Source organism: Bos taurus, chromosome 4 (genome assembly GCF_002263795.3).
Source record: "Bos taurus isolate L1 Dominette 01449 registration number 42190680 breed Hereford chromosome 4, ARS-UCD2.0, whole genome shotgun sequence".
In the NCBI taxonomy this organism is placed as follows: Eukaryota; Metazoa; Chordata; class Mammalia; order Artiodactyla; family Bovidae; genus Bos; species Bos taurus.
The window spans coordinates 103,095,520-103,119,396 of record NC_037331.1 but is presented as its reverse complement, the minus strand read 5'-3'; the positions used below and the strand labels follow the sequence as shown (position 1 = coordinate 103,119,396).

Below are 23,877 nucleotides of genomic sequence, written 5' to 3'. Positions count from 1 at the left end.
AGCTCTTGGATTACAAAGAGGCCCCATTGTTCGGATGAGAAAAACAAGTTTCTGGACAGATGAGCAGTGGTGTTCTCATCTGGGGGGACAGCCTGCTCCCCTTCCACCGGCAGAAGTGTCTTCCAGGTTCTCGTCTGCAGCGTGCTGTAGGTCTGTCACGGTGACGTCCCTGGCTGTCCCCGGTGGCCTCCGTCCCTCTATCCTGCAGCAGTCGAAGGATGGGGGCCCTTTCAGAGCATGCATCGGCCCCTGCATTCCGGCAGCCCCTCATGTCAGCTGCAAAAAGCCATCTTTGTTTTTCCTCCATGACCCAAGCGAGCACAAGAAAGCAAACTGGAGCTCTGTTTTGTTTCCAGTTCCTCTAGGAAAAGTTGAATATTAGGTTTTCCCTCAATCAGCTGCCTTTGGCTGGAGACCTGGGATTTATGCCCACTCTCTCGTCCTAACTCCCGTGGGAACAAACAACCAGCCGCCACGGGGGCCGCATCTTTGCCCTGACCAGGGCAGGTCTGAGCAGACCGTGGTTTAAGTCCCCTCTGCAGCATGTCCTGCAGTAGAATTGAGTGAAGAATGGTGCCTCCATTCTCCTCTGCCCATCTGGTCTCCTGGCAGAGCCAGCCTCATCCACCTGGCTCTTCTTCCTCCACGCACCTGTCCACGTGCAGACAGGACACTTCCTACACTCTGTGGACCAGAACCTGCTCCATCGGCCAGGGTGGCCACTGGCTTTAGTTGAAAACTTGCTTAGGTAGCGTATCTGCTAGCCTTGGCCCTTCTTTCTCTATAATTCTCTACCGACAGCGCAATAGCAGGAGGGAGGCCTTGTCTGAGGATGGAAGTATCCCCATGGCTACAGGGAAGGTCACCCTCCAGCATGTGTTCAACATCTTTACTCAGTGGGCTCCTCTCCATATCTCAGGTTTCAGCTCCAGCTCTCTTGATTGGTATGTCTCCAATCGGTGACACTGAATGCATCTCCCTTTCAGAGAAGGAGCAGGTTTATCGCCAGGCCCTGTATTCCTCACCCCCATCCATCAGCCATAAAGACCGCCTCCTGATTTAGCACTGTGAGCCACAGAGTCAGCTGGTGCCATAAGAAGGGAAATAACCCAAGGACGAGCCTTGACTTTGGTACCATTCACTTGCCAAGAGCTGGGCATCAGGGGGCCCCACGCAGTACAGCATACTTGCTCTCCAGCCTCGTGCTGGTTCAGTCCAGCCCTGAGAAGCATTTCTGAGAACTCACTACGGGCCAGTGGAAGCTAAGTGTTAACCAATGAAAACTTTTCCACCGAAATCAATAATTTCTTATAAGTAATAGTACCTTCTTAGTGTGCTTTTATTTGGGATAGAGGCTGTTGAGCTGTTGCTGAATCATGTCCAAGTCTTTGCGACCCCATGAACTGCAGCACGCCAGGCTCCCCTGTCCTTCACTATCTCCCAACATTTGCTCAAATTCATGTCCGTTGAGTCGGCGATGCTATCTAACCATCTCCTCTGCTGCCCCCTTCTCCTTTTGCCTTCAATCTTTCCCAGCATCAGGGTCTTTTCCAATGAATCAGTCTTCACATCAGGTGGCCAAAGTATTGGAGCTTCAGCATCAGTCCTTCCAGTGAATATTCATGGTTGATTCCCTTTAGGATTGACTGGTTTGATCTCCTTGCTGTCCAGAGAACTCTCAAGAGTCTTCTCCGGCACCCTGGTTTGAAGGCATCAATGGCTGAGCCTTGAGTTAACTCACTCAAAGGTATGAAGGAGACCCCTCCTTTCTTCCAGGCCTGATATCCCACTTCCACCCCATTGGGGGTGACACATAACCACTCTGAATAAAGTGGAGGGGCTGCATCTGCCATGGGTCTGGAACTCAAATTCCAAATTCCCTCCCAGCGCAGAGAAAAGAGGAGTGGCCTCAGGAAGCGAAGGGTGACAGCCGGTGACAGTGCCTCATGGGTGAGGCCTTCTTGGTATCAGCTGACTTTCCAGGGAAGCTCGAAATGCAGTTTCAACCCTCAGTTTCAGTCAGCAGACTAGCAACAAAGCAGAAGAAACAGTCAACCAGCAGAACTAAAAAGGACATCCGAGGTTTTGTCTTCTTTCTCCCCCTCAGCCAGCTGCCCCGGGCTTTGCGCTGCACGCCTGCCCCTGTGAGCCAGGACTCTGGTCTGGTCCTCCTGTTAAGGACCTGATTCCTGGAGGCGTGGGGGCCACACTACAAGATGCACACACTCCTGTACAGGCCACGTGTCACCACCTCATACAGAGAGGGGTCGGTATGCGGGAGGGGCTTGGTGATGCCCACCGCGTCTCTCCACCCGGCTGTGAGTGATGCCGGGCGATGCTTTCTGATAAGTCACAGTGCCATTATGTTTTTGCTCTATGCACATCTTTTTACATGTGTTGTTATTCACAATCAATCAAAGCCTTTTTTAACTTTATAAAAGAACCTGGAGCCGTACGTGTGTAAAAAGAATCTCTAGGTGTAGTTCAGTTCAGTCATTCAGTCGTGTCTGACTCTGCCATTCCATGGATGCAGCACGCCAGGCTTCCCTGTCCATCACCAACTCCCAGAGTTTCCTCAAACTCCCATTGACTCAGTGATGCCATCCAACCATCTCATCCTATGTCGCCCCCTTCTCAATCTTTCCCAGCATCAGGGTCTTTTCCAGTGAGTCAGTTCTTTGCATCAAGTGGCCAAAGTACTGGAGCTTCAGCATCAGTCCTTTCAATGAATACTCAGGACTGATTTCCTTTACGATTGACTGGTTTTGATCTCCTTTCAATCCAAGGGACTCTCAAGAGTCTTTTCCAACACCACAGTTCAAAAGCATCCATTCTTTGGTGCTCAGCCTTCTTCATGGTCCAACTCACATCCATACATGACTACTGGAAAAACCATAGCTTTGACTAGACAGACCTTTGTCAGCAAAGTACTGTCTCTGCTTTTTAATACGCTGTCTAGGCTTGTCATAGCTTTTCTTGCAAGGAGCAAGCATCTTTTAATTTCATGGCTGCAGTCACCATCTGCAGTGATTTTGGAGCCCAAGAAAATAGTCTGTCATTGTTTCCATTGTTTCCCCATCTATTTGCCATGAAGTGATGGGACCGGATGTAGACGTGCCGAAATCTGAGATTCCATTTCCCTGGCCAACAGGTGCTTCCACAGACATTTACTGAGCATGTACTTTCGCCAAAAGTATGAGCATAAAGTCTGGTAATGTTATCGTCCCATGGGGTGTTGGACGGCAAGAGCAGGCTTTCTCCAGCATCCCCTGACTTCATGATAACAAGCCCCAGAGACCTGGGAGATACAGGACCACCAGGTGTGGGGTGGGCTGAGTAGACACAGTGCGTGATACATGTCAAGAGGATAAGGAATTCTAGGACAGGGTCCATGTTTTCAAAATGACCCGTTATGAAGTCTAAGTCATTCTTCCCAGGACCATTTCTTAAAGCGATTTACAAAGAATTAGAGGCTAACGTCAGTATATCCTCTAGATATCTGGGAACCGGTTTCCTAATTATACCAATATTGTTAGAAGCTTTTGGAGATTATAGTTATTGAGTTCCAGATCCAACCTTTTCTTCTGGTAGATAAGCAAGAAGGTTAGATTTTAGTGCTGAACTTTGCAGAGTTGAAGCAGAGCTGGGAACCAAGGGTCAGCACAGGGGTGGGGAATGGGAGGGTGGAGATGTGTGTGTGTGTGTATATGTGTGTGTGTGTGTGTGTGTGTGTGTGCACGCGCGCGTATATTTAGTGTACACCGGGTAAGACTTCCTCAGAGTCAAAATGTTCATTGCCAATACAAATCCAAAAAAACTTCCGCTCTGATTCTAACATTGTCCTGAAATGGTTGGTTGACTCAAGGAAACGCACTTCCTTCGGGAGACTGTCCAAGTATGGCGTGAGAATGACGTCACCAGCACAGTCAAACCCTGATTATATATAATCAACTTTCCAGGTGGATGTGATGCTTTGTTCTGATGTCTTGAGCATTTCTGTTCGTGAGAACTGGAGGTGCTCAATTATAGCAGCGTCACCAGTGAGGATCTTGAATCCTCACAGCACACACACAGTTTTATGGCTGTCAGCAGTGGCCCCGAGAAAGAACTTCTAGAACCCCTCTGAAACAATTTTCGTCGCATATGTCACATCAATCTGGGACCACCACAGGCACCAGTTGGGTATATTTGCTGGCTTCCCTTCTGGAGTCAGAGCCTTGTCACTGTCAGAGGACAGCGTCCTCCTCGTCATACAGCAGATTTTCTTACAGAAGAAAATCTCTTCTGTGGAGGATGTGTGGAGCTCTTAGGATGCACAGCGTTTGGTTAGACCAGTCTCATCACCTTGGCTCAGGGCAGGCTCACACAATGAGCGGGCTCCTGGTCAACCTCACCCTGTGATTTGTTCCTGAAGCTTTGTCTCTGAGTCACTTTGCCTTTCACCCATTTGTCAAGCACCTCAAAGACGGAGCTGCTTCTTTACTATCTCCAGTTTGCCAAGGAAGCTGTATCTTCTTCAAAATCGAACCCCAGGTTGACCTTGGATTAGCCAGGCCTCAGTTGCTATCTCCACTTGGACCTTTCTGGGTCCCCCTGACATGGTACGAACCCATCTTCTAGAAATACTGCCCCGAGGCACTCCCCAGCATTCACCTTTCAGGTTGTCCTCTGTGAAAATCCTTTGGGCTTTGGGGTCCAATTTCCCTAAAATAGCCTCCTCCGAGTCCTCAGATTTCTGCCCCTCCTAGGGTCCTGTGTTGCCTTGATATAATCCTTTGCCTCCCAGTCCAGGTCACCAACTCAAATAGTGCCTCTGAGCGGGTGTCAGCCTTTCCAAGTCTCCTTATTTTTGCGGCGGAAACATAAGATTCAACAACCCATCTGAAACACAATTTTACATTTTGATTGCTTCTGCCCCAGCCATACTGAGGTTACTTTCAATCTACATATATTTGTGGGAACAGGCTTTTTCACTGCAGTTCAATTCAAGTACACCTTATAATACCAGTGATTATAAAATACCATGGACTAACAGAGTGTCTTGCTTCCAGAGAGTTCAAACTGCTTTATAATTCTACCAAACGTAATTTATCTTCATAAGCTGCTGCAGAGACAAGGAAAAAAGCAAGATTAATAATCACATTTTATAGATGGTGAAATAAAAACCTGGAGAAATTGAGTAACATTTTTCCAGAAATGCACAGTCCTTCCTGTGCTCTCTGATTAGTGTTGCAGATTTATTGCCCGAGTTGGGAGTGGCTGTGAACCTTGCACTTACGTTATTAGTGTGGGTGATGGAGACATGAACTTGGCCGGGGAGGTTGGGTGAGGAAGGGCTTGTACTGTGAAAGGTGATGCAGGGTTAAGGTCATGCTCTCCAGTAGGAATAAGTTAAAGAGCATCCCTTTAACTTCTTTAAAGTTAAAGGGGGTTGTGAATGGGCAGTTTTCTTTCTAAAGCTAAATGACAGGGACTTCGTTGTTGGTTATATTAATCTTTGTACCTTTTTCGTAAAGATAAATGAAAAAACTCTTTAATGGTTATGTTTTAATATATTTAAATAGTTTTCCTAATGTTTAAATTTATAAGGAAGAAAATGGACCTTTAAGATGAAGAAAGGGGGACTCCCCTGGTGGTCCATTGGGTAAGAATCTGCCTGCCAATGCAGAGCACATGTGTTTGATCCCTGGTCTGGGAGGATTCCACATGCCATGGGGCAACTGAGCCCTTGTGCCGCAACTCCTGAGCCCATGCTCTAGAGCCTGTGAGCCACAGCTGTTGAAGCCCATGTGTCTAGAGCCTGTGCTCTGCAATGGGGGAAGCCACTGCAATACGAAGCGCCCACACCGCAACTAGAGAGTAGCCCCTGCCTGCTGCAACTAGAGAGAAGCGCGTGCAGCAGTGAAGACCAAGCGCAACCAAAAAATAAATAACAGTAATAAAACTTTTTAAATGAGGAAAAGGGATGCTTTTTATCTAACTGCCTTCACATGGCCTTAGACACATTGTACATAATACATAAGTGATGTACTATCTGTTGACTGCTTTCTCTGGGCCAGGCCCTGTGCTAGGTGCTCCGATGATGCTGTTTCATTTTATCCTCCTACCAACGTCAGGAAATTGGTATACAGCCACAACCTGATGGCACTGTGAACTTGAGGTCCTGAGTGTTTCCACTCAACTCAGGTGGTATCCACGCCTCTGTTGGAGGTCATTCCCCCATAGGGTCACAACATTCTGCACGTGATCTGGGAATGCCTCACCAGCTACATGTACTGTCAGGAGAGCAACCAGAGTGAAATATCAAAGCTTAATCTCTGGTGTGTTGAAAATGACAGTTGTCTGTTCTCTTTCTGTAGAAAGATAGAATTTTCCATGTCTTGCTGTGGAAATGTTGGAAAGGAACAATCTCTCTTTCTTAGGTGCAAATTTTGTCTGACACTTCGTGTGTGTTTCAAGTATTTCTGATGTCCCAAAATAGCAGTAAGGAGCTTCTGTAAGAGGATTCCATGGGCTGGTAAGTGAAGGTTGAGTCCCTGACAAAGCCTGGGCGGTTCTGAGCCCAGAGGGGAAAGGCCATGTCCCAAGCTGGCAGTCCTACCCACTAGGGACCCAAACCGAGACCAAAAACAGCCCCCATGCAAGAAACCCAGACGTGATCTTTTTTCTTTTTTTAAAGCATGTAAACTTTGAAATAGAAAGGCCAAGTAGTCTGCCTCTTGTCATATAGGCAGTGTTGCCAAGGAGATGGCACCAGCTTCAGGGAAAACTGGTGCCTGCTGAGGGTGTGGGGTTGAAACAGAAGGGTTTATTCCTTCTTCAGAGGTGTGGTGAGCACCTGGGTGCTCCATGTGTCTGTGCTAGACGCCAGAGGTGCAGCCAGAGGCCAGGGATGGACATGTACTCACCCCGCCCTGTGCCTGGAGGCCACTTCGCCCTATCACCTCTCCCAAGAAGCCCCCCAGGCTTTGCCTCGCCTGCGTGTGCTGGGCGCCGGTTGTATGTTGGCTGCAGGCCCATTGTTGCCTCTGACTAGACAGTGAACTCCTGGAGGAACCGCAGGGTCTGGTTTCTGATCATCAGCACCCAGCACAGTGCCTGGCACATAGGAGATGCTTAGGAAAATGGCAGTTGAGTTATTCTGCTAAGTGACTAAATAAGGGGCGCTAAACTCTGTCTTAGGATAACCCCTGCTAATAATGGTTTTTTCACTGAAGAATAAATACACCTTAGCAACCATCGAATATGCTTCAGGTGCACTGAACAAAAAGAAACCAATTTTAGACTTGACTTTGAACATCGAGGAGTTTGGAGCCTTACAGACCATTGGAGCAGGGACTAGGCATCTGCCCGATCATAGCAGAGGGGTCTTCAGTTCCCCAGGGATTACTGAGAGGCCAGATAAAGAAGTACCTTCCTGACCTGAGGGTTCATGTTGAGCAGATTTTTATGAAGCATCTTCTGTGTACCAGTGGCTCAAAACATAGAAACACAGGCCCTGCCCTTGATATAGTAGAGGGCGAACACCCAGACATATATATACAGCAGTTGTTGTTCAGTCGCTCGGTCGTGTCTGACTCTTTGTAACTCCACGGACTGCAGCACACCAGGCTTCCCTGTCCTTCTCCATCTCCCGGAGTTTGCTCAAACTCATGTCCATTGAGTTGCTGATGCCATCCAACCATCTCATCCTCTGTTGTCCCCTTCTCCTGTCTTCAATCTTTCCCAGCATCAGGATCTTTTCCAATGAGTCAGTTCTTCGCATCAGGTTGATCAAAGGATTGGAGCTTCAGCTTCAGCATCAGTCCTTCAGGTGGTCAGTTAATATTTATTGGACCGATCTGGTGGCTCATGTCTGTATGTTCACCACACAGTCCACCAGCACCGAGAGCAAGGTGTGTTTGAGTGAGGAAGGGGCGGGGAAGGACAGGCTGTCTCAGAAATGTGACCAACGTGTCATGTGTGCAGACAAGAGGACACAGCCTTTGAATGGGGGAGAGTTTCAGAGTAAATTGGAAACGGTTGAAACCAAAGGCAGGGGACGAGTAGGGGTTTACAAGAGAAGGCTGGACCACAGAGGGCTCCAGCAAGCCCACAGTGTGGAGCTGAGTGGATGATGGCTTCTAAAGGAAGAGGGAAGAGATGGGCCTTATCAGCCCTGCCCGTTCACATGCACGGAAGCCTGCTCTTCCCTGGGTGAAAGGCTCGCGCCTGGGCTCTCATTCCTTCATGAAGATTCGCCCCTTCCACCCTCCTTTGTTTGCAAGCCTTAGAACTTTCCATCTGAATCACACATTTTAGCACTTTTCTTATATTTAATAAAGGTTTATTCAATCTACAGATCCTTACTGATTGGCTCCTAAATGCCAGACCCTGTGCTGCCCTCTTGGACGTAGCAGAGGAGACAGACGGTGAGGAGGTTATTGGGAAAGTGCTGTAAAGTGACATTTACGGCACCAGAGATGGAGACTGACTGGTGTCGAGGGACGCCTGTCTGCGGCGGTGACAATTAAGCGCAGGTTTGAAGGATGAGCGAGAAGGAAGCCGCCACCTGAGAACCAGCGGAGAAAGCATTTGACGCCGAAGCTACAGCTCCGCAGGAAGGCTCAGGAAACTGGTTAGGCTGGGGCTCACTGAGCTGGGAGAGTGGACTGGGTGACAGTGCCCAGCGGGGGAGGGACTGAGATTTCCTTCTCAGGGTGGCAGGGAGCCTGGGAAGGACTTCGAGCGGAGGGCCTGTGACCTGTTGAGCTGGTAGAGAGTGGACTGGAGGAAGCAGTGATGGATGGAAAGATAGGAAGGCCCAGGTGAGGTGGTCAGGGCCAGGGCGGTGGCAGCAGAAGCGGAGGATCTGGGGCCAGTTGAGCTGCTTCGGAGCTGCCGTTATTGCGTGGCAAGGATGTGGAGGGAGAGAGAGGAATCAGCGATCAATCCCAGGTTTCCACCATGAGTAATGGGGCGCTGTGGGGGGTGGGGGTGCGACAGGAATTCCATTTAGTGAAACAGAGGACAGAGGGAGGAATTATTTGGGGTGGGAGTGTGCAGAGGAGCAGAGTTCCCTTTTAAAGACAAGTTGAGGTGATTGAGAGATATTCCAACGGAGATGTCAGGCCATCAGAAACATAAAGCTGGAGCCGAGAAAAGTCCAAGATGGAGACAGACTTTTGGAAATACATAAAATGGGATTTAAACCACTAAGAGTGGACACAATGACCGTTGCACTTTCCCAGCGTGCAGAGACGAGTACCACAAAATACATGACTCAGAATAACAGAGCCTTGTCCTCTCTCAGTTCTGAAGCTAGACATCCAAAACCAAGGTGTCGACAGGGCCATGCTCCCTCTGAACCCTCCAGGGAGGGGCCTTCTTGCCTCTTCTAGCTTCTGCCGGCTCCTTGGCTTGTGACAGCATCACTCCAGTCTCCGCCTCCATCTTCACATGGCCATCTTCCCTCTGTGTCTGTGTCCAAATCTCCCCCTTCTTCCGAGGACACTGGTCATACTGGATGAAGGATACACCCCGCTCCAGGATGACATCATCATAACTGATGACATCTGTAGTCACCCCATTCCCAAAGAAGGGCACACGTTGAGCTACCGAAGATTAGTACTTCAGCATGACTTTGGGACACAGTTCAACCCCATAAGAATTACCTAGAAAAACAATGAAATGAGAGAAGAGAAGGGGTCCTGGGGCTTTGCCACGGGCAGCACTTGGACAGAGGAGGACAAGCCGTGAGCAACAGAGCAGAACGAATGCAGGAGCACGTAGTGTCGTGCGGACCAAGATTGCCTGTTTCAAGACTGGATGGAACGATCAACTGTGTGGAAGAAACATGACTCTCAGGCTCCAGAGCTGAGAAACTGACCAGTGGACGAGACGTGGTCCCTGCTGGCCTCGACGAGCTCCACGCTTGAGTGGAGCGGAGGGGCAAGTCCAGCGAGAGGAGGGAGGGAAGATGCGAGAGACAGAGCGTTGGAAGCTGCCGGAGATGACTCTTCAGAGATTTGGCTTTGGAAGGAGAACAGAGAACTAGGGCAACAGCTGCAGGGAGCTGAAGGGATTAGAAGAGGTTTGGTTTTGGCATGTTTTGTTCTTGCGCTCTGTTTTATTGTTTTTAGACGGGAGACACTGGAGGAGAGTGTGCGCTTGGATTAGGTCTGTGTGTGTGTGTGTGTGTGTGTACTGTGAGACACTGGAGGAGAGTGTGCGCTTGGATTAGGTCTGTGTGTGTGTGTATGTGTACTGTGAGACACTGGAGGAGAGTGTGCGCTTGGATTAGGTCTGTGTGCGTGTGTGTGTGTACTGTGTATGTTTTTGTGCTCGACTTCAGTTGTCACCTGTGCTTTGGTGTCGCCTCCCCAGCGACCCGTGGGGGACAGGGCTGCACCTTCTGTTTCTTTTGTCTCCCAGCTGCCCTGCCTGATGCCCACGCATTTGCTCACTAGGATCACAGCAAAAGAAATCCTCTGCCGTACATATCACGACGCCAGGAATTGCTGTCATTCCGTTTTCTGATGGGCTAAACCATTTTTTTTAATATTTACTTACTATTTATCTGGCTGTGCTGGGTCTTAGTTGAGGCATGAGAACTCTTAGTTGCAGCATGTGGGATATTACTTCCTCAACCAGAGATCGAACCTGAGCCCCCTGTATAAGGACCTCGGCGTCTTAACCACTGGACCACCAGGGAAGTCCCCAACTAAATGATTTTCACAGATCCCATACCTGTAACGTGAGTCTGCTGTTTCTCGCCCAAGAACATCACTGGCATGCCCTTTGCATGACAGTCTTACCTGTTGGATTCTGCTGGGCAGATCATCAGGGAACAGAATCTGAGAAATGGGTTTCCAGGGGTTCCCAGCAGTCTGCTTAAGGGCATGAAAAAGTGAAAGTGAAAGTTAGTCGCACAGTCGTGTCCCACTCTTTGCGATCCCATGGACTGTAGCCCACCAGGCTCCTCTGTCCTTGGAATTCTCCAGGCAAGAGTACTGGGACATGAGGGCCAGTTAATTAACCTGATAGGAAGGACAGCCTCATGGTCAAGTCCAGAGATGGCCACACAGAACCAGAGTAGCCTGTTCCTAAGACCCGAGTGTCCAGGCTGCAACGGGCAAAGGGACAGGTCACAAGTACGGGAGACAGAGGTGCTGAGATGCCTGATTCTAAGCCAGCAGCAGCTGCCACAGGAGGGGCTTCTCAAGACCAGAGCAGGGACCTCCCCAAGGAGAGGCCCGAGTCTCCACGTGAGAGGATGCAGGTAGACACGTCTGACTCTCGAAGAGAGAGGGCAGAAAGCAAAGCAGGTTCTGCCACATGTGTAACAAGAGCATGTTGTTTTCACTATCATGTTCTTTTGAGATACTCCCTTCTTTTCAAAAAGATGTGTTGTTTTTGTTTTTGTTTTAAATAAACCGAAACCACCGCGGAAGAGATGGCATTGCTGGAAGCAACCTGCGGTAGTCTCATCAGTTCCACCTAATGATGTGTGGCTCTGGAAGCCCTGGTGTGCGGGGGCCCCGCTGGACACAGTGACCTAGGCCAGGTCGAAGGTCCCTGACCCGGGGCAGTCCAGCACTGACGCCTCCCCAGGGCATCCGTCCCGGAGGGCAAGAGCCATCCCCCACGTCCACATGAACCGTCAGCAGCTAGGCTGGGAGGAGACAAAGACCAAAGACAGAGCGAAGTGCCAGGCGCAACACTGGAGCTGAAGACACCCAGCAGCGAGGGGACGGGGACAGGGGAGACCCCTTAAGTAACAGCTCGCTCCCCGGCCCTCCGCAGCAATCCCCTCCTTCCAAGCCCACGGAGACCCAACCGTGGCCTCACCACCCAGACCACAGTCTTGGTGCTCTAGAAGCATCAACAGTAGTGCTGCCTCTCCAGCTCCGAGGAAGGGAAGAGACTCCTTTTTACAGCTGAAAAATCAAAAGGCTTGATAGCAAGACCTTTTGGTTCATATTTGCTTTTTCAGAACCATTATGTAGAGAAAAAAAACCAGCAATGAGAGCCAGTTTAAAGGAACAGGCAGGGAGATGCTTTGTGCAGGGAAAATTCAGCTCGAAGCTCCAACAAGTGGAGGTACTCCTGGCATCCCCTCCCTCCCTCCTCTCCTGCTGGCTGGGCAAAGATAACCCGGATAGAGAAGTCTCCCAGCTCCAGGGCTCCCTCTCCAGGCTGCTAAAAAGGTGGAGTTGCATCTTCTGGATCACTTCATCAAGGGGACCATTGATAGACAAAACAGAAGTTGGGCCCATGCATCAGCAGAATGCCTTGAGCCACGTTTAAAAAAAAAAAAAAATCATAAATTGAGTTCATATCTCGTGCTCTGAACGTGGTTTTCTCCAAAATGTACCCCTAGCAATCATGACCAATTCCTAGAAAAGCGGAGCTACTCTGTGGTCTTTGGTTTTGATTACCAAGTACATGTGAAATTTTCTCTTTGAGTTTAGGTGATTTCCTTTAGAAGTTCCAGCAGGTAACCAGGTGAAGGAATATAGTTTCTAAAGTTAGGAAACGGTTTATAATGGAATTCTGATTAACACCTGAACCAGGAACTATAATTGTCATAATAGAGAATTCTTTAGAAGGTAATGAAAAAAAAAAAACTAGTGTTTCCTTGGAGAAGTGTGATACAAACCCCTAAAAAGGGATTGTTGGCATAAACAGATACTGGATTTAATCCCATTCGGAGTGGAGGCAACTTGTTTTATATATGACTGAAAATAAAATACCTGTACTTCAGAATTCCTTTGTAAAAACTGGGCATCCTTGGGACTTCCCTGGTAACCCAGTGGTTAAGACTCAGAGCTTCCACTGAATGTTCAGGGTGCAGGTTTGATCCCTGATGAGGGAACTAAGATCCTGCATGCCACTCAGCAAAAAAAATTTTTTAAACCTGGGCATTCTCTAAAGGTTGGTTTCCTGGATTTTCAGCTACAAAAGATAATTCCTGAGTATCTGAAAGGCATTGATTAGCTCGTCTGGCTGGAGTGTGATGGTAATGAAGCAGTAGCTGTGGTTCCCTCTGGGTCTGCTCTACAACCTCAGACCTACGGTGCATCTCAGCCAGTCATCCAGCCAGGCTCCCTACTGATGGGAGGACCAAGCCAAAGGATGCAGGGATCATTGCAACCCAGCTCAAGAACAGCAAGACCTTGAGTAACAGTAGCTTGGATTTGAAAGACTGGATTTTTTTTTTTTTTGTAGAAGTCATACAGAAATAGCTTCCTGCTTTTCCAAATTGCTAATGACTTTTTTTTTTTCCATTCTTCCTTTTCAGAGCCCCTGAGATCATCCTGGGTTTACCATTTTGTGAGGCAATTGATATGTGGTCTTTGGGCTGCGTCATCGCAGAGCTGTTCCTGGGCTGGCCGCTGTATCCAGGAGCTTCAGAGTACGATCAGGTGGGTCCAGACAGCACAGGTGTTCTCAGCCAGCTCTCTTCCTTTGTCTGGATGGACACCCCATCCATAACCTGACATGGGGTGGGGCTCTGAGGTATGATACTGTCTCCCAAACCTTGCTTCCCTTCAATCACTTTTTTTTTTTAATTTAGCCACGACCTTTATTGAAGCATCTTACCTGTGTTATCTCTTCAAGTACCAGTATCCAAATTTACAATTGAAGATCACCTGGCTTTTCTTTCTTTGTTCTTCTTCCTTTTCCCTTTTCCTTTGATTACTTCTTTCTCTCCCTATAAAATTGTCATTTTTCTCTGAGACGCTAGAGCCGTGAGTATACCACGTGTATGGTGACAGGAAAAGCCCTGACCTCATTCCCATCTTTCCTTGCAGATCCGGTATATTTCACAAACACAGGGTTTGCCAGCAGAATATTTATTAAGCGCGGGGACAAAGACAACTAGGTTTTTTAACCGGGACACAGACTCGCCGTATCCTCTGTGGAGGCTGAAGGTAGGAAGAGCGCCCACTCTTTCCTCACCAACACCCAGCTTTCGGGGAAGAAGGTCCCCGTGAAAAGTACCCCCATTCGCAGGGAGCCTTTAACCGAGGCATGTGGGTCCTGGCTCTGACTCTGATTCGGCCATGGCGGGGTCGCGACTGTGGTTGATACATGGTGGATGGATTTTTGAATGTTCAGAAAGCACCACTTTGCTTGACCTACTGCCTTTGCACCTCAAGCTCTGATTGCTAAACTCCCTCAATTTCATCCAGTAAACCTGGATGACTGCCTGGTTGTCTGCTGGATAGAGAAATGAAAGAAGTGAACGGCCCCTGGCCCTTAAGGAGCTCCCAGTGCAGAGGGAGACTGAACCTGTGTGACAAGCCCTGCCCCCTCCCCATGACCAGCACCCTGTTTCAGGCAGGAACAGAATGTGGGAGCCTGGAGGAGGGAGCCTTGATTCTTGCTATGGCAGAGGGTTGAGGAGGAGCATTTGAGCCAGGCCCTGAAGGATGCAGAGAGCCTTGCAGGCAGCAACACAATGTACGAAGGCTCCGGGAGGGGTCTGCTGGCCCCTCCGGCAGGTGGTGTAGCGCCTCACTGCACACCGTAAACTCCGGCAGTTTGACTTTAACGGAAACATATTTTGCTTTCACTTTGATCTGTGCCTAGTAATTAAAATTAATGTTTTTTTTTTTTTTCCTGGGGAGGAGAAAATAATATACGTCTTAAGTGTGTTTTGTGTTCATTTTAGGTGTTTCCTTTTTTTTGCAAGAGTGTGGGTGGGTATTTTTTTAACAGAAACCACAGCCAAACTGTAATACATTAGAGATGATGCATGGTCAGTGATGGCAAAAGATTTAGAAAAGAGATCTGGCAGCTGAGCAGGCCTCTGAGGCTCCTGATGGGAGGCTGGCGTTTGGCAGCTGTTGAGGGTGAGCGGCTCAAGGTCAGGTCCAGTGAAAAAGAGTCCTGGCAGGAGGAGGCTGAGGCTGGCCAGGGCCGGGGTTCATTTCTGTGCCTTAGTTAGGAGACTCAGGCCTTCTTGGCCAGCTGTTCCTTCATCGAAGCCTGGATCTTAGCAGCTCCAGGTGTGCTGTCCTTGAGTGAGTCTTGGAGGATCAATTACCTGTGATCCATGAATTAGTCCAAAACCCCATAGTCATTGGAAACAGCGGCTTCCTAGACTGAGGCCAGTTTAGGAACTGGACGTGTGTCCCCGGGACCCAGGCAGAGAGGACTGTCGAACAGACTCCAGAGCCAGCAGTCACGTGACCTTGGCAAGATCCTCAGGCTCTCTGCCCCCGTTTGTCCCTCTAGAAGATGGGCTGGTAATCGGCCTCCCTAAGTTGGTTGTGAAGGGCATTATGTGAGTTCACGTGCTTTGGAACAGTACCTGGGGACTCCCCTTGCAGTCCAATGGTTGAGAATCCGCCTGCCAATGCTGGGGACTCGGGTTCGATCCCTGTTCCAGGAAGGATGCATGTGCAGAGGGGCAACTAAGCCTGTGCCTCCCAGCTACTGAAGCCCACGTGCCCTGTGGCCCATGCTCCACAATAAGAAAAGCCACCACAATGAGAAACCCCCTGTGGCCACAGTTGGAGAAAGTCCTCATGCAGCGAGGACCCAATGCAGCCAAAAATAAATACACAGTTAAATAGATAAATAGTTTTAAAAAATAGTGTCTGACACACAGGGAGAGCTCTATGTATATGAATTTGATAAATTAAAATTTTAAAATGTGTGGACAAAAGGCTTCTGCTTTTCCACATATGAAACCTAACCGCATCCCTTAAACTTAGGGGAGAATGTAGTTTTCGGGGTTGTGGCATATACTGCCTTCTGGGGATCCCCCCAGACCCGACTCAGAGCTGGCACCCCAACAGTGTTCATGGGAAGGGAGGAAGGAGGAGGGGTGAACTAAGTGTGGAGCAGGAGGAGAGGAAGGAATTCCTGGACAGGTCACTTTAAGAATCCTATCTCCTCTCTGAAAGGTGGGAAAAGATCCTCAGGGGGAGAAGCAGAGGTTGGCAGGTTTGAGTCACAGTGACTAGGAAATAATTCATATTACCAATGGCCCGTTGCCTGTCTTGACCAGACACCAGATGACCATGAAGCAGAGACGGGGATTAAGTCAAAAGAAGCAAGGAAGTACATTTTCAACTGTTTAGATGACATGGCCCAGGTAAGCTCCGTGGGTGAGTATACAGTGTTAGCCCTTTCAGGGCCACACACAACACCACTTCTGCAGGAGTAATTAACAGAGGATGGGGGTAGAAATCCACCTGACTCCAATGTGGTGGCTGACTTTGACCTTAAACAATGAAATGTCAGCCTTGGGAAGTATACCACTGAGTTTGTGGAACATTTTTAAGACCTTACACAAGCTCTTTAAAAACAGCTTCAGTTTACTGTCTCTCAATTGTAAAATAGCACTGGCCAATCTTACTGATGTCTTCATGAGAAGAATTCAAGCCCATTAGTTCATTTGAGTACCATGAGGAGTTCTCTAGTGCCACCTTATCAAGGGGCCATAAACTGGTGACTTGAGGCAACAGTGTTTATTCTCTTGCAGTGCTAGAGGCCGGAAGTTTGAGATCACAGTGCCAGCAGGCCATGTCCCCTCTAGACCAGCTCTAGGAAGAAACTGGCCCAGGCTGTTCTGGTTTCTGATGGGCCCAGTAACCCTCAGTTTCCCTTGACTTGTATGTGCATCCCCCAGTCTCTGTCTCCTTCATGTGGCCTTCTTTTCTCTGTGTTCTCCATGTTCCCTCTTTTCTCTGGGTCCAAAATCTCCCTTCTTTCTCTTACAAAGACACCAGTCATTGGCTGTATGGCCCACCCTACTTCATTGTGACTTCATTAACTTGGGTACATCTGCTGAGACTCTGTTTCCAAATTAGGTCCCATTCCCGGGTACCAGGGACCAGGACATCCATCTTCTGTGAGCACTCAACCCAATGCAGTCAGTCTCTCTCAGGTCACCTTTGTGTCCGGAGAGAATTCTAGAACATCAGCTATTTTTAGAATAAGACCTAGTCTAAAATCAGGGCAACCCAAAGTGAGTTTTTCTTCAAAGCAATGAGAAACACAGCTCCAGACCAATGAACACTTAACACACTTCTTACTGAAGATAAGCATAACCAAAACTCATAACTCCAAGTAAAGTATACTTGTCAGTTGATTAGAAGCTTTGATTTTCTGAGAAAACTGAAATTGCTTTCCAGTACATGTCTTGGGAGGGAGGCGGAAAAGAAAGCACCACAAAACAAGGCTTTTAAAGGTCATCCTAGTATAGGTTTCCCAGGCAGTACAGTGGTAAAGAATCTGCCTGCTGATGTAGGAGACACGAGTTCGATTTCTGGGTCAGGAAGAGCCCCTGGAGAAGGAAATGGAAACCTGCTCCAGTATTCTTCCTGGGAAATCCCACGGACAGAGGAGCCTGGTGGGCTACAGTCCACAGGGTCACAAAGAGTTGGACACGACTGAACGACTGAGCACACACACACACCATATAGACTTGCTCTTGGAAGAAAAATCTTGTGTTCAGATATCCTGCCTGCCTTTGCCAGAGATGGTCCCAGTGAACCCAGGGATTCAAATAACTCAGACCCTGGCTCAGAAGCTGCAAGAAGACTGACCTGCTGTAGGTATAGGAAGCAGGCCCCAATACCTCTCTTATAAGGTTAAAGAGCTAAACCTTTTTTGCGTCTTATTTTTCACTGCTTGGTTGTAATTATTGTTTTTTAACCATGGGAAAATATGTGTAGCCTAAAATGGTACAACTCTAAGTATACCATTCAGTACATTCACATTGTCATAAGCTCAGTCTCCAGAATTCTTTTCATCTTATGGTTCTTTTCAATGATGCAAGGTGCATTTCAACCTAACTGATGAAAGCAGAGCCAGCTGCGCCCGCACACTCATATGTGTGCAGGTGCCCACAGGGGCCTCTCTCTTCCCTGAGCAGCCCCCACCAGCGTCTCCTGCAGAGAGAACAGCTATGACCTGCGGGCAGTGATGACCCGTGGCAGCACCCCCCACAGGGCAGACACAGCCTTCTGGGGGTTGTGAAGGGGTGCCCAAGAGATTAGGATGGAGCTGCAGAGCACAGAATAAGAGGGATGGGGCCAGGGAGGCCCAGCGGAATCTTGGTAACTTGTCCCCACTTGCTTGCAGGTGAACATGACCACAGATTTGGAAGGGAGTGACATGTTGGTGGAGAAGGCGGACCGGCGGGAGTTCATCGACCTGCTGAAGAAGATGCTGACCATAGACGCCGATAAGAGAATCACTCCAATCGAGACCCTGAACCACCCCTTCGTCACCATGACGCACTTACTCGACTTTCCCCACAGCACACAGTAGGTGTCCTGGTGGATGCTTTATCCCAGGGGTCGGCAGACTCTTTTTTAAAGCCCCAGGTAGTGCATGTTTCAGGCTTTGTAGGGACTTCCCTGGTGGGTCCAGTGTTCAAGACTCTGGGCTCCTTTCAATGCAAGGAGCGCAGGTTTGATCCCTGGTCAGGGAACCAAGATCCCACAGGCCTCGAGGCTCCCCCCCAAAAAAATTCAGGCTTTGTAGCCGTATGGTCTCTGTCACGACGACTCAGCTCTGCCATTAGAGTTGAAAGCAGCTGTAGACATTACAGAAACCAACAAGGGAGGCTGTGTTCCACTAAAGCAGTATTGATAAAAATAGTCGGCAGCCACACTGGGATCCTGGGCTGAAGTTTTCTTAACACCAAAAAGAGGGAACAGTGGGGCATGAGAGGGCATGAGGCCAGGTGGACCAGACCTGGGGTGTCTGCATGAAGGGAGGTGCTCAGAATGGCAGCATCTGTGGTGCAGAGCCATGTACAAGCCAGAGGTCATGCGTGGATTATTGGTTTGTTCATTCATTCATTCATTCACTGGGCTGGGCCGGGAGCTGGAGGCAGTGGGGAGCAGAGCAGAAGGGTACCCTGCCCACTGGAGTTTAGAGTCTATAGGAGAGAAAGTGAAAGTTGCTTAGTCGTGTCTGACTCTGTGACTCCATGGACTATTATAGTCCATGGAACTCTCCAGGCCAGAATACTAGAGTGGGTACCCATTCCCTTCTCCAGGGGACCTTCCCAACCCAGGGATCAAACCCAGGTCTCCCGCGTTGCAGGTGGATTCTTTACCAGATGAGCCACTAGGGAAGCCCAGGCATACTGGAGTGGCTAGCCTATCCCTTCTCCAGGGGATCTTCCCAACCCAGGACTCAAACTGGGGTCTCCCGCATTGCCCGTGGATTTTTTACCAGCTGAGCCACCAGGGAAGCCCCTATAGGAGAGAGGAAGGCACTAAACCAAAGATCCCCAAATAACCAGGCTGTTCTCAGGGGATACAAAGGGCGAGCAGAGCATGTAACACGAGGACCTTGCTGGAGGCAGGGCGGGGATGACCCACAGATGTGACCACCCAAGAAGAGGGAGCTGCTTGGTGGAAAGGCCAGTGAGAGTGGAAGGGGCCTTCCCAGGTGGAGACCCCAGCACGGGCAAGATCAAGCACCTGGGGACAGGGAGAGATGAGGCCTCAGGATAAGCCAGTGGCAAGGCTTCCGTGTTATGGATTTCGCTCTTTCTCCTAAGAGTAATGGGAAGTCATTAAAGGATTGATGGCCAGGGAATGGCTGATTGGAGTTGTGTTAAACAAAGATCGGTCTGCTGTCGCTCGATCAAGTCAAATAAGCTTGGAAAAAATGCCCATCAGATCTGGCAACTTGGAGGTTGCTGGTAACTTATGGAGAGCTGTTTCTGTGGATGGTAGAAGCAGAAACCAGTTTAGCAGGTTGAAAGATTGAGTGAGAGATGAAGAAATAGATGGTACCCTTTCAGGAAGGAAGGCTGTGAAAGGTGGGGGGAAGAAATAGAAGGGTGACTCAGGAAGACCCAAGGAGGGGGTTTCTTTTCATATGGAAGAGACTTGAGCATCTTAAGAGGCTGATGGGAAGTGCCTGGTAGTAAGTAAGAGATTAAAGATAAAGGATGCTCAGAAGATGTTTCTCGAGGTAGTGAGAAGGACCAGGATTCGGAGGGCAGGTGGAGGAATAGGCAACATCACAGAGGGCGGGCAGAGGAGAGCGCATGGCTGTTGCAAGTGCCTGGTGCAGTGGAGCAGAGTTGAGGGCTTCTTCCACCAGCTTCTGTCTCTCCCTGTTGAAAACAGGGTATTGGTGGTTAAAGGAGGGTAGGAAAGCTTAGGTAGCGGAAGGTAGCAGAGACAATTGAACAGAGAAACAGAGCAGAATCGCTGAGTGTGGGGGTTGGATTTGAAAAGCCCAGGGTGTAAATGAACTCCTCAGGTGAAGGCATACAATCAACAGAGTCCTTCCAGGTTGGAGTTTGGCTGCGCTGCTAAGAGAAAAAGATTGACACAGATTTATGATGTTGGCAGTGAAGAGACTGTAATCCAAAGTCATGGCTATGCGAGGCTTAGCTAAAAGAAAAAGGAAGTGAAGCTGGGAGGGGTCCAAAGAGACTGAGTGGTCTGATCAGCTCAGAGAACGCTTAGTATAGTCATAGTTGAACTAGCCAGATGGGTGGAAAGTGTGCCCAGGAGGTGGGATGCTTGAATTTGTGGTTGTGGAAATGGCACGGTTTCAGGCTTGACGGTCCAAGGAATGGGGTGGCTGGAATTGACAACAGGTCCCTGGAGATGAGAAGGAACTAAGGAGCCAGGGAGTCTGACCAGGAATCAGGGTGACTCCGAAGGGCTTCCCTGTTGGCTCAGACAGTAAAGAATCTGCCCTCAAGGCAAGCAACTCAGGTTCGATCCCTGGGTCAGGAAGATCCCCTGGAGAAGGGAATGGCAACCCACTCCCAGTATTCTTGCCTGGAGAATTCTGTGGACAGAGAAGCCTGGCGGGCTACAGTCCATGGGGTCACAAAGAGTCGAACACAACTGAGCAACTAACACTTCCACTTTTTCACTTTTCGAAGTCTCCCAGATGGGCAGGACTGAGCAAGTGGCCCGGCCTCGGTGACTGAGGGGGAGAGAAGAGAAGGGAGGATTAGTTTGAGGAGGTGCCATCACAAAGCACCACCAAGTGGTCGAGTGTCATGAACAGCAGACACTCATTTTCTTTTCTAGAAGCCCACGATCTAGGTGTCCGGCAGAGTTGGCTTTTTCTGTGGCCTCTCTCCTCGACTTCTGCCCGAGTCTTCCTGTGGTCTTCCTCTTACGCTGTCTGTGTCCTGATTTCCTCCTCCTTCTAAGGAATTGGATCAGGGCCCGCCCTAATGACCTCATTTCACCTTTAAAGATCCTATCTCCAAATTCAGTCCCATTCTTAAGTACTGGGGGGTTAGAACTATAACGTGAATCTGAGGGGCACGGTTCAGCCTATAAACAGAGTCAGGAGAGAGATCACTTCAACCTCTGAGGCACTTGGGGCATGAAAGAATAAACAGCCCTCTCCCTGGGTGTCTGCCGGGAGAAGCAGGGTGCTCAAGAGAGCAGCAGGTTTCAGGTGGCATCAGGAGAGAGAGGGATACATGGAAAGAGCCTGCAGCCGAGACAGTCACGGGTCACCATGGGCCCCGCCACAGCCAGAATCAGATCAGGTCAAGTCTCAAGGCTGGATTTGACCCTCAACAGCATACGAGAAATGAGGGTGTGGCACCCATCACCAGTGGTGCTTCCTCTCTTTTCGGTCTGTTCCTTACTAGCTGCTGTTGAGCAAGTCAGATTGTATTGCAACAACCAGATAGTGCCTCTACTTTAGAAGCATGCTTGCAACAACCAGACTCGAGAACAGAGAAGGAACTGGGACCCATCCCTTGCAAGCTCTCATTACAGGATTTGTCCTGTTTCTGGGTATGGGATGGGTAAGTCAAGGGGTGCCAGTCTGAACCACAGAGGAAAGGCAGACTTGGTGATTTACTGCATAGGCCCCCATAAGATCAGTCTTCGTGTCATCAGGAGTGAAGTGGGATGGCTGAGAAACAGCTGTGGATAGGAGATGGAGGGGTGCTCGTTAGAGGGTTCCTGGTAGCCGTGTGCACTGTCAGTGAAACATTCGTGCATGCCCAGCTGTGTCCAGCTGTTTTGTGACTCAATAGACTGCTACCCACCAGGCTCCTCTGTCTAAGAAGTTTCCCAGGCAAGAATACTGGAGTGGGCTGCCACTTCCTTCTGCACGGAACCTTCCTGACCCAGGGATCGAACCCACATCTACTGCATCTCCCGCACCAGCAGGTGGATTCTTTACCACTGAGCCACCTGGAAAGCCCCCAGCACTGTCAGTGAACAGTCACATGCATAAAGTTTGAGGCTTGGCTGAATGACCTCAGGGTGCCGTCTGTCTTTTAGTTCTGCATGGAAGCAAATCAGGGTGTTTCACTGTAGGTGAAGACCCAGCACGGAAACCATGGGCATCAGCTGGCTCCTAACTCAGAACCTGGTGTGGAACCAGGGGAAGCACTGACAACTTAGATTTCAGAAAATAGGCCTCGGAAGGAAAGAAGGGTCTCTGAGCACAAAGTAGGCCTGATCTCCAAGCAACCCTAGAATTTGCTGGGCAGACCATGAAGAAGTCTGGGGCCAGAAGAAACCCGCGGCTGGGCCAGGGCTGCCCCAACATCTAGATTATCAGATGAAAGAGACTCCACTCGTTTCTCCATGCCAAGATTCTAGTGCTCGAATTCCTTAAAAACCATTCTCAACATTAACCCAGTGTGAAAGTACTTTCCTCTGAAACTAAAAACTCAGATCGTTTCAGTTACAGAATCCTGAGTCTGAAAGCTTTGTGTTGAATTGTCGAAAAACCATTGATGTGTTAAATACAGTCCAGAAGAACACAAAATCCATTGTTTTATTCTTTCAGCCTCCAAGCACTTAGCAGTAGGTTTGGTACTGAGTCGATGCTCAAAACGTGTTGGCATTGCTAGCATTAGTGTTTTTAGCTCTTGGTCAGCAGAGAATCCGTTCTCCTTCTCTCTAGGGTCATCAGTCAGTCATTGTTTACTTCGTGTGCATTGTGTGGCCAGTGTCAGTCATGATTAAGTCACAAAAAACGTGTAAGTCAGTTCAGAGGACCTTTCATGGAGCAGATGTTTCGGGATAGCCTGCAAGCACCTGCCTGGCCCAGAATCTAGCTTACCCGTAGTACAGTATGCAGCTGTCATCTTAAAATGGTAGAATTTTATTGTTACTACACTACTTATAATTAAAATAAGTATTTTAAATGGAAATTTCAGTGGGATCTTGCTATCCTAAATATTAGCATTTGAGGAAAAAGTGAGTTTAATTAGAAGATGACCCAGAAGTGAATGAGACTTGGCGTGGCACACGTGCTCAGTTGTGTCTGACTCTTTCAGACCCCGTGGACTATAGTCCACCAGGCTCCTCTGTCCATGGAATGTTCCAGGCAAGAATACTGCAGTGGGTTGCCATTTCCTCCTCCCGGGTATCTTCCTGACCCAGGGATCAAACCCGCGTGGCCGGCGTTGGCAGGCAGATTCCTGACCTGGACACCACCTGGGAGCCGGGGACGTGAGTGAGAAGCGATGTACAAACAACTGGAAATCCTGTGGTGGGGTTTCAAACACCCAGTCAAGGCCACTAATGGCTTTCTTTGTCCTTGATGCTGGTGTCCGCAACACTTTTATACTTGAATTTCATAATTGAGAGTTTTGTTTTGATTCAAAAATGCAATGGAAGAAGAAAAAGAGGGAGAGAATTTTATGTAACTGGGTAACAATAAGAAAAGAAATGAAGAATGAAGGAAGTTAAAGAGAATGCACGTGTCTGTGTGAAGACTACCATTAACCAGCTCTTGATCTTGGCAAATTACCTATCCCTTCTCTGCTTTATCCTTATTCGCAAAATAGGGGCAACAGTTGTCTGTCTTCCCCTCGTGGTGGTTGTAGGACTGAGTGAAAGAGTGCTTGCAAACAGCCGCCACGCTGTCAGTAAGCTTCACCGCTATTCAGTTCAGTTCAGTTCA

At 48.9% G+C, this 23,877-nt stretch overlaps 1 protein-coding gene across 9 annotated transcripts in view; it reads left to right on the top strand.

Annotated features, from left to right (window-relative positions):
- The window catches only part of HIPK2 (homeodomain interacting protein kinase 2), a 203,910-nt gene that overhangs the window by 123,425 nt on the left and 56,608 nt on the right, over positions 1-23,877 (top strand). For all 9 annotated transcript variants that reach the window (XM_059885508.1, XM_059885503.1, NM_001372119.1 and 6 more), the window contains exons 3-6: positions 13,283-13,406; positions 13,797-13,916; positions 16,004-16,090; positions 18,085-18,269. In XM_059885508.1, the coding sequence (XP_059741491.1) occupies positions 13,283-13,406; positions 13,797-13,916; positions 16,004-16,090; positions 18,085-18,269 (516 nt within the window). The remainder of the gene's footprint in view (positions 1-13,282; positions 13,407-13,796; positions 13,917-16,003; positions 16,091-18,084; positions 18,270-23,877) is intronic.